The 11534-nt window shown below is 30.9% G+C and overlaps 2 protein-coding genes across 2 annotated transcripts; one reads left to right on the forward strand and one right to left on the reverse strand.

The window, feature by feature from the left end:
- Positions 1-200: 200 nt before the first annotated feature.
- Positions 201-3404, forward strand: LOC125068110 (AP-2 complex subunit alpha). The gene has a single exon (XM_047677123.1). It carries the CDS (start codon positions 417-419, stop codon positions 3201-3203), a length of 2787 nt encoding a protein of 928 aa, XP_047533079.1. The 5' UTR covers positions 201-416; the 3' UTR covers positions 3204-3404.
- A 2810-nt stretch (positions 3405-6214) lies between these two features.
- LOC125068172 (INO80 complex subunit E) lies at positions 6215-11348 on the reverse strand. Its single transcript, XM_047677211.1, has 6 exons — positions 11163-11348; positions 10864-11073; positions 9919-10103; positions 8667-8796; positions 8232-8428; positions 6215-6532 (listed from the first exon to the last, which is right to left on the reverse strand). Exons 2-6 carry the CDS (start codon positions 11068-11070, stop codon positions 6478-6480), a joined length of 774 nt encoding a protein of 257 aa, XP_047533167.1. The 5' UTR covers positions 11071-11073; positions 11163-11348; the 3' UTR covers positions 6215-6477.
- Between the last annotated feature and the right edge of the window lie 186 nt (positions 11349-11534).

The following is an 11534-nucleotide window of genomic DNA, read 5'->3' on the forward strand; positions in this document are numbered from 1 at the left end:
AAAATATTGTTTGAAGTTTTATTAGAATATTTAATAATATGGAATCTTTTCAATTTCTTTGTTATGTTGGCTTACTTTGACATCTTTAAATAATTAAAAGTGCTTGGTGTTTTTTTTTATAATCTCTTTTTTATTTAAACTAGTAACCTATTTATTGAGAATTGAGATATTGATCCATAAACAACCAATTTGTAGTCTGACGTTTCAATTTCATAGATAATATGGGAAGGCGTTGTAGAAGATCAGTGGCCGAATCGGATATAGTATTTAATGACGGCGACTAAAGTGTAAAGCCGGAATTGAAGCCGAAACTTTAATATTTCGCTTTAAATATCGTTATAGTTTTGGTTCGTAATATTATTCCCGCAAGTTGAAAAAAAGGCATAAAACTGGTGTTCGATAAGTCTCTTGGCAATATGCCTGCCGTGAGGGGAGATGGTATGCGAGGGCTCGCAGTTTTTATATCTGATATAAGAAACTGTAAAAGCAAAGAAGCAGAAATTAAAAGAATCAATAAAGAACTGGCCAATATCCGCAGTAAGTTCAAAGGCGACAAAACCCTTGACGGCTATCAGAAAAAGAAGTATGTCTGTAAACTTCTGTTTATCTTCTTGTTGGGTCATGATATCGATTTCGGACACATGGAAGCAGTTAATTTACTTTCTTCCAACAAATATTCTGAGAAACAAATAGGCTACCTATTTATATCAGTTTTGGTGAATACTAATAGTGATCTAATTAAACTCATTATTCAAAGTATTAAAAACGACTTGCAGTCTCGAAACCCTATTCATGTGAATCTTGCACTTCAATGCATAGCTAACATTGGGAGCAAAGATATGGCTGAAGCCTTTGGCACTGAAATACCAAAGTTGCTTGTTTCTGGTGATACAATGGATGTTGTAAAGCAATCTGCTGCTCTATGTTTGTTACGACTCTTTAGAAAGTCCCCTGAAATCATCCCTGGAGGGGAGTGGACTTCTAGAATAATACATTTATTAAATGACCCACATATGGGTGTTGTCACTGCAGCAACATCACTTATAGATGCACTTGTGAAGAAAAATCCAGATGAGTACAAAGGTTGTGTAACTCTCGCTGTAGCTCGATTAAGCAGAATAGTTACTGCCAGCTACACAGATTTGCAGGATTATACTTATTACTTTGTTCCTGCTCCATGGCTATCAGTAAAACTTTTGCGGTTGCTACAAAATTATACACCACCATCTGAGGAACCTGGAGTAAGAGGTCGCTTATCTGAGTGTTTGGAAACAATCTTCAATAAAGCTCAAGAGCCTCCAAAATCAAAAAAAGTTCAACATTCAAATGCAAAAAATGCTGTACTTTTTGAAGCAATAAGTCTCATTATTCATAATGACAGCGAGCCTAATTTGCTAGTTCGTGCATGCAATCAACTAGGACAATTTTTAAGTAATCGGGAAACTAATCTGAGATACTTAGCTCTTGAGTCTATGTGTCATCTTGCAACATCAGAATTTTCCCATGAAGCTGTCAAAAAGCATCAAGAAGTTGTAATACTTTCAATGAAAATGGAAAAAGATGTATCTGTACGACAGCAAGCAGTCGACTTGCTATATGCTATGTGTGATAAAACAAATGCTGAAGAAATTGTACAAGAAATGTTAGCTTATTTAGAAACAGCTGATTACTCCATAAGGGAAGAAATGGTTCTAAAAGTAGCCATATTAGCTGAAAAGTATGCCACTGACTTTACATGGTATGTGGATGTTATTTTAAATCTTATTAGAATTGCTGGAGATTATGTTTCAGAAGAAGTGTGGTATAGAGTTATTCAAATTGTAATAAACAGAGAAGAAGTCCAAGGATATGCAGCTAAAACTGTTTTTGAAGCTTTACAAGCTCCAACTTGTCATGAAAATATGGTTAAAGTGGGGGGGTACATTCTTGGTGAATTTGGAAATTTAATAGCTGGTGATACTAGATCATCTCCACTAGTCCAGTTTGAACTTCTTCATTCCAAGTATCATCTGTGTTCTGCAGCAACAAGAGCACTTTTGTTGTCAACCTATATCAAACTTGTTAATTTGTTCCCAGAAATAAAAAACAGGGTACAGGAAGTTTTCCGTGCAGACTCAAATTTGCGATCTGCTGATGTAGAGCTCCAACAGAGGGCCTCTGAATATTTGCAGTTGAGCATTGTTGCCAGTTCAGATGTTTTAGCAACGGTGTTGGAAGAGATGCCAGCCTTCCCAGAAAGGGAATCATCAATATTAGCAGTTCTCAAAAAGAAAAAGCCAGGTCGTATCCCTGATGATGTAAGAGAATCAAAAAGCCCACAGCCAAATATTACACCAGCTCCAGTGATTAATAACATAGCAAATACAAACAGCTCAAGTGCTGATTTACTTGGTTTATCCACTCCACCTGGTACAAATGCACCTACTGGAAATGGTTTGTTAGATGTCCTAGGTGACTTGTATACAACACCCAAAATTAGCCCAACAACAGTGCAACAGAATAATATAAAAAAATTTTTGTTCAAAAACAATGGAGTACTTTTTGAAAATGATCTTATTCAAATAGGAGTTAAAAGTGAATACAGGCAAAACTTGGGTAGAATTGGTTTATTTTATGGAAATAAAACACAATCTCCAATACAAAATGTACGCCCTGAACTGCATTGGAATGATCTACATAAGCTCAATGTTCAAATGAAACCTATGGAACCAGTATTGGAAGCAGGTGCTCAAATTCAACAAATGTTGACTGCAGAATGTATTGAAGATTTTCTTGATAGTCCTAGCATGTCTGTGTCATTTCTTTACAACAATGTCCCCCAAAAAATTTCTATGAAACTTCCACTGACACTCAATAAGTTCTTTGAACCAACAGAAATGAATGGAGAATCTTTCTTTGCGAGATGGAAAAACTTAGGAGGTGAACAACAGAGGGCCCAAAAAATATTTAAAGCACAGGGATCCATAGATTTAACAGCAACACGTACAAAACTAGCTGGTTTTGGTATGCAGTTACTTGATGGTATTGATCCGAATCCTGATAATTTTGTTTGTGCGGGTATAGTGCACACCAGAGTTCAACAAGTAGGTTGTCTCATGAGATTGGAACCAAATAAACAAGCTCAAATGTTTAGACTCACTGTGAGATCAAGTAAAGAAACAGTTTCACAAGAAATTTGTAATTTGCTGGCAGACCAGTTCTAATCTTCATATTATGTTCTGTTTATTTGTGTTAGTTAAAAGAAACACTGCATATAACTTGAAATTACTCTCAGTGTTTACAAAATGATTATATAATAACACTGATTGGTCAAGAAACATAGGTATATTTTTTTCTCTTACAGATTTTGTAAACTTTAAATTGCTTAAAAAAGAAATATATTTTTACGTTAATCATTTTATAAGATTAAAAAGACAACAGTAATATATTTTGTTAGGTTATTTCTATTGAAATGTATTCCATAACATTTTTATGTCATCATGTCTATTAATTTATTGTTTTAACAGGTATAAAATAATATTTTCGTCATAAGATTATCTCACGTAATTAAGGTATTGTAATGTTGAAGCTTGTTTAAGCCTATCTTTATAAAATTTGAAATTACGAAAATTTATAAATTGCAGTGCAAATTATAGTTATATAATGATGAATCCAAACATGGTATAATACTGTACCAAAAAAAATTCATGTGTATATAAGTTTGAATAGTTGTTTATTCATTGTACATTTTTTTTACTATATTTTTTTTTTTTTTAAAAACACATGTTTTCTACATAGTTCGGTAGCATGACAGCCAAGTACTTGGCCAATTCAAACAAAATAAGTTATAAAAATGGCAACTGTTCTACTTTAAAACCTGTTTAATTTATTAATCTTGTTTTACTAAGTAAAATTATTTATTACTGCTAACTTTTAAAAATAATGTATAAATCAAAAAGAAAAATTAATAGCTACATTTATTTATAAATTAATAATGAGATTTAACTGAAATTGTTTTAGAGTAGACACAACATGATTGCTAAGTGTCATTTAAGTTTTGCATTTCCTAATATTGTTCCTTTAACTGATATACCCTATTTTGTACCTAATTTAATTACAAAATTTTGTTATTAATTTGTATAACATAAACACTGCATTATTTAAAATCAAGCATCAAGCAATCTGTTTGTAGTAGAATTGTAAATTAATGGTTATATAAAATTAATACAAATGTAATGTACATAAGGTGGTCAAATTGTATTTTTTGAACAATCGACAAATACTAACTAAGTGTTGATTGTTTTATCAAACAAAAAAAAACAAGCATGTAGGATCACCGATCAGCTTTCAATATTTAAATTTGTGATATTGAATGCAGACCTTTTATATGATTTAGTAAAACAAGCATAAAATGCAACTTTGTGGTACTGTGTATATCAGTTTGTCCTGAAATTGTTTATCAACGTTCAATTGTGTTATATATACCTATTTTACGTATCAGAAGTAATATGATGCTCGAAATTGACATACGCAATATCACGCGTTATAAACGGGTCGTGATTAGTAGTAATCCAAAAAATGCCATGTACCTCCTCTAGCTCATGTATTTAGAATAACGAAATATTTGTTGAAATGTACTCATGAGTTTATATAGGAATCTCACAAACTTAGAAATTTTATTTTTTTATTTTGGTACCATAAAGTTATTTAGCGATAGTTTAGGCAATGTAGTATAGTGGTACTGAATATTAAATGTTGTTATAAATATATTAATAGCATGCTGAAGCTTTGTTTGCATGGTAGATACGTTTGAACTATAGAAACAATAAAATAAGTATGTTTTAAAAAATTATGTATTTACAAACTTTGGTAAATATTACATATATGTATATTATGAATTTAAGTAAGAGTATAAATGCTTATTGGATACATGCATATAATATATGAAAACTGTGTTTATTACACCGTAAAGTATTATAGCATGGAAATTTGAGCATAATTCATTGTAAAACATTGTTTGCTCTTGCGCTTTGAAATCATATTGTATCTTATTAATAATTGTCTAAAATAAATATTTAACCAGTACATATTTCACACGCTCTTTTTTTCCTTGTCCCTAATTACGAAAAAAATATCTAGTTCCTTTCCCCTTCATGTTAAATTATCGGCGTCCTTTAGAATGAGTGACACTTGTGCTTACAAGATATCTCAGTGTGCGTGAGACGACTAAGAGTAAATGCAGCAAATATATATGTGATATTTATTTGTCCACATATTGTTATCTATAATATTGTCAACTAATTTTGTAATTGATTTATTTTTATCAATATCTTTGAAGAATTTCATTATGTTGAAGTGGTTTATACATATATTTTTTTTCAATATAATGTATTAATAATTAATTCAAATGAGTAAATAATATAATTGTCTAATTTTGATGCATTAGATTTATTTAATATGGCACATAAAATATTGGTCACAGTTTAATGGTAGGATTCCTCATCACACGATTTATCATTAAACAAAAAATATTTAATGTTTTATTTTATAACATGCCTACTTTTTTCTACACTTACTACAAATATGGATCTACATGAATTATTAATATTATATATGTTTAAAAAATATTATCTAATTTGCGTCGTCTCACGCACACAGAGACGTATTGTAAACACAAGCGTCACTTATGCATAGGATCAGGATAATCTATAGTCACGCTAGTGTTAAGTTTTTTGATTGAGTTCAAATGAGTTAATTTTATACATAATATATATTATCAAGATTTAAATTAATTGTTGTTGTAATTGTTAATAAATATATAGGCAAAGACATGAATGTTCCAAACTCAAAGTGACTTCATTGCAAGCGGCAAAATCATAATTTTCAATTAGAGACGTATATTCGCTCAATTTTTTTCACAATTCCCGCTACGATGATAATTAAGAGTGCATACCCATTTCCAGTGAACCAGTGTCAGTTCATTAAATTATCATCAGACATTATCACGACTATTTAGTCGTGATAATGGTTCATGACCAGAGTGCTCAACAAAAAAGAGGATATGGCCTTTTTATTGTATCCTTAGGTGAACTGAAGCGGAAAAGTCTTCTTTTCAAACACACGTCAGGTCAAAACTGAATTGTCTAAGTTTCCCAAGATATTTAGGTTAGCATACAACCAGTGACTTGACTCTTTAGTTATTAAAGCTAGCTCAGCCTCTAGCTTTAATAAACCCACACATTTGGGAAATATAGTTGGAGATAGACAGATAATTTTGATCGAAATATTAAAAAAAAACTACGTCTCCCTGTCGACTAGTTGGTAAACATTATGCCTAAATATATTGTATAAAAAGTCACTTACACTCGTAACGTTTTTTATTAAAAAAAATATTTGCCTATAACTACACATAAAGACAAAAGTGTGCATTAAGATAATTTCTTTTCTTAAGTCCATTTTATGCTGGATATTCTTCACCGAGGTGATGGACAGATACTGTTAATCAAACCACTCTTCAACATTGGGCGAATTTTCCAGAACGTCGTTAGATTCACTGAAAAAACAATATACATATATGTTTTTGCATTTTGGTTATATTATAAATAAATATGGGTACAATTTTTATCGTATAGAGTGCATCGAAACATTATAGCGCGGCCACAATAGCAAATACTCTTTTAAAGGCGATACAAATTTCTGTTAGTAAGAATTTACAAAACGAAGTGTCTTGTGGTCAATATGATGTGCTCTCACTTTATTATAAATGCGGTTGTGTGTTTGAATCAGGGTTCGAAAAAATCCGATTTTTATAATAAGTATCAAAAATCCGATTTTTTTATATACATCCGATATATATCTGATATATGTCCAGGCTAAGAAAACGAAGCGAATTTTATTCTGTAAACACTTAAAAATGTATTGCATTTGGCATTTGTAAAATAAAACAAGTGTCCAAATACCACATTTTTTTATTAAAAAAAAAGTAACAAAGGAATTAGTGTCTATCTATTTGAAAAAGAAATTTTTAATGAACACTTAAAAAACAAGTACCTTTTATTATTATATCTTCATTTGTTTGTGAGATAAATTAACTAATTTTATTTTAATATTAATTTATAATCGACTAATCATGAAAAGTATCATTCTGAGTTAGGCCTTAAGCATAGATCTATGAATGTTGTTCAGAAGATAGGAAAAAATGAATTAATATACCTATATCAAGATAAAAATCAAATGATATATATCGTATGTATATATATCCGCGACCCTGGTTTGAATATTAAAAACTGTTCACAAAAATTAAAAAGGATGAAGTTTTATCTTTTACGTGTAACTTTATTTTTGTTTAATAATTGTTTAAAGAAACCGAATCTCATTGCGTTAGATAACATTGAATTTTTTTCCAATAAATATTTTAATAATACATATATATATTGATTTATTGTATATATTTGAATTAATTAGAGATACAAAATCTCGATGTGTTACATTAAAAAAAAAATCCTTGAAAAGTAAAAGAACAGAATAAAACTAAAAGAAAATAAATATTTTTTGACGAATGTTAAGTTAATGATAAAAATATATATTGGTAATGATAAAAATTAACACCGTTGAACCAAAATGTCACTAAAAGTGAACATCTGGAAGTTGTTAGAATTGCTTATTTAAAATTCAAAACTTGTATTTGAATGCTCCCATTTACAATTATATTATTTTATACTTAAAGCATTCCATATGATTATTAAATATATGATTAAATAATTTGTTAGGTATCAAATAATGCGTAATATACTGTATAATATAAGTGAAACTGTCAAATTATCCATGGTGTGTGAGTTATATTCATGTGTAATTTCCATTGTAATTCACCGACAACTCTACTCACAAATGGCACGTATTTCAACAGTGCTGTCGCGTACAAGGCGAAATGCGGTCTTTACACTGGTTCTTTGATGTGCTGTGCTTACCATCTGCCTTTTTAAATCGGAGATTGCAATGTCACCATGAAATACTTGGTGGTAAATAAAATTATCAAATCTCAAAAGATCATGACTCAAAAATAATTTACTTTAATCACAAATTTGAAATAAAAGGCATGTATACAAATAAAACTTAGCCAGTTATATCATACAATAAAACTCGACAGTCTTTTGTGTATAATATTGTTGAGATTTGACATTTTGTAAGGACTGAGGGAGGTGTTTCTTGTAAAAGTTGTGAAAAAAAAACTATCAAAAATGCAAAACATTTACCTGTCCAGTGAGGGGTCATTGCTAAACATCTCAGTAGGTACAGTAGGAGGTGCCCGCTCAGGCAAAAGTTCGAGGTACGATTGACGCGATTGTAGATGACGCTCTACCTCTTCGGGAGTCATGTGGCCGTCGCTGGCCGAAAGGCTGAATCCTAGTGCTGGCGATGCTTTCACCATCATTGCAGCACTAGATTGATGCTGTCAACCAAAACACGATTATGAAATATTCAAAAAACATTTAGACGAATGTCCCCATTTATAATGGCCACATCAAGAATATTTACAGTTTTTAACAATACATACAGACATACTTACTATTATGGTTTAGTTTAAATAACTAAATGAATAGTGATAAGTTTATTTTTAATAAAAATAATTAATTCAGAAAAAAAAATGTTGTTAGTTTTAGTTATGTGCATATCATGTTTTGTCTTACAGGATTATTAGGATTTGGTGTTTTTTTAGGGACAACAGCTCTTTTCCTTTTCATAGTATTATTGAGACCTTTATTGAGCGAAGACGGTGTGGACAAAGCTTGCTGAACTGCACCAGTGTCCATCTTTTTCCTGAAAACATTTTTTTTCATTAATTACAAACAAATCATGTCTTATGTCTATAGTATATGTCATAAGACTACTTGAAATACCGAAAATTATATAACGTAATTATATAAATCAAATACCCATTCACAAATATTTATTTATTTTAAAAAGTAGTGGATTTATTACTTTATATTCCTTTTTAGGTCTATAGACTCCTTTTTCTCTAAGATAATGGGGTCCATTATTAACTGTTAGATCCACCTAACTAACACCAGTGCGGTTTCTGTCGGGTCCACTCAGCCGGTGATCTTTTAGTTTACCTAATACATAGTTGGACGGAAGCAGTTGAGTCCAAGGAATATCCCCTTGGACAGCCAGTTTGGACATAGAGAAAGCTTGGCTCGATCACGTTTGATAAAAAGAGCTTTCGAAGTTGGACTTCCCGAGAAATTATTAGCAACTGAATCACCAGCTTTTTGGCAGATCGGAGCATCAAGGTCGTTATAGACGATGCGTGCTTTGACTTAAAATTCGTCAATACTGGTGTTTACTAACATCACTTTCTCTGTTTCTGCTGCATATAAATGATTTGTTGCAAATCGGTAATATTTATTGCTATCCAAACAAAAGCACAGCAGATACCATATATAACGGCCGCGCTAATATTTCTCGAAAACACGTAGACGAAAGCCGGAACAAAGTTATGTCTGAAATCGAGTCTTTGTTAAACAAAGTCTCGGACTGGGACAGGGTAATCCTAGTCTTATTCAACGCTAAAAAGACACTAGTTTGCAAAGCCAAATTGGCACCTAAAAAGCTTGGTGTGCCGACGTGCTTGATCGTTTGGCTATGCATAGAGATGTTGGATCGCTCTGTATCTTCCATCTTCCATTCAATGAATGTTCCAAGGGATTGTTTGGATTAATCACCTTCTAACATTGCGCCAGCAATCGAAATTTCATCCGCAACACCTAGATGTCCGAATATCCAAAACATCTGTATTACCAGCTTTTGTTGGTTGTTTTTTTGAACCAATAGAACTTGGGAACCTTCAAGAAAAGAGCCTATATGTTTTCCTATGACCAGTAATGCACTTTCAATGCATGGCATGTTCCCTATTAAAAAATAAAATAAAAATTACCTTACCTTTTCATAGCCTCAGCATTATTATAAGTAGCATCATCTGAGGATTCTGTGTCTTCACTGTCTGAAGTTGTACTCTCATGCTTTTCATACTGTAAAAGTCTATCTAAAAGAAAGCTACGATCACGAGAAACTTTTAATAACCTCTTCTGACTACATCTCAAGGCATCTTGGAAACATTCATTTTCCTGCAACAATATTTAGTAGAAAATTTATATTTTCAAAATGACCAGTACTTTTTGAAAACTGAATTTGATTTATAAATATAATTATAATATATAAATATAATAATAATAATAATTATATATAAAAGGATTAAGAAAAACAAAAATAGAGGTCAAAATATTTTTATTTTTATCTTAATCATATTGATGTACTCTGTCTTCTTTAAATAGCCAGAAAATGGAAGGATTAGGTGATCTACTTTATTTGAGGCACTGTAAGAATTATAAAACAATTCCTTACTCAAAGATTTATGTCCTGCGTGCCTTTATTTACACTGGCTTACTCATTTTTACACATAATATAAAGGTACTGAAGAATTATTAGCCCATTCACTAGAACATTTAATGATGGTGTGTTGTCTGTCTCAGGCTCCACATACTTATACTGCTACCACAATAAATATGTGAAGACTATAACTTTTCATATTTAATTTTAAGAACATGATATACAAGTATGTAAAGGGCAATATTGGAATAATAACTTCATTGTATATTAAGAAGTTTAGGAATAATATAATTATATAATTATTACATTATTTTATAAGTATATAACATGAACTTAACTACTTGTAGTAGATACTTGGGCTAACTGTTTTTTATTCAAATAAATTATTGCAATCAATGAGCAATATACTCTTGCACTAATTCTAGTTAGTAATGATGTAAAAATTAGCTTATGCTGCCTATTAATCAAAAAAAAAATAATTTAAAATAAATTACTTACATATATAAGATACTTGAGTTTCTTCTTCAGTGTTAAATATTGCGCTTTGTAATTAGGTTCTGGTTCAGGATCACTGCTGCTGTCGCTAGAGTAGTCTTTCCGTGAATCACGACTATGTGGAGGATCGACACTTATGCTATTACTGGCACTGGCCGCTTCATTAGCCTGCATATTCGCTATAGAGCGACAGTACCACCCATCGAGCATCTTCTACGATATAATTATTTAAATTCAAGAATTATATAACATAAATAAAATAAAGTAAATTTTATTGGTAAAAGTTGAACATTTCTTTGTACCTTGGGATAATTTTCGGAAGCCAGGGTTTCTGTTTTTTAAAGTATAGATATAAGAATATCACTACGTTGCCGTTTATTTTAAGCAATTCTACTATTATGTTCACTTATTGTGAAAATGCATAAGTTAAAATTCAAAATAAAACAAAAATAATGCGCCTCTTTTTCAACTTATACATTATTTAGACACTATTGCTGTCAAGTGTCATTTGCTATTATGTCAATTATGTCATGTCAGAAATGACTACAAACGTAAAATGAAAAACTAAACATTATTATTTTCCAAAGGGTTATTCAAAGACCCATATTTAAATAAATAAAATAAATATTACTTAAAAAAAAAAAAAAAATATTAAATTAGTTGAACAAAAGTTG

This window comes from Vanessa atalanta, chromosome 13 (genome assembly GCF_905147765.1).
Source record: "Vanessa atalanta chromosome 13, ilVanAtal1.2, whole genome shotgun sequence".
NCBI classification, from domain to species: Eukaryota; Metazoa; Arthropoda; class Insecta; order Lepidoptera; family Nymphalidae; genus Vanessa; species Vanessa atalanta.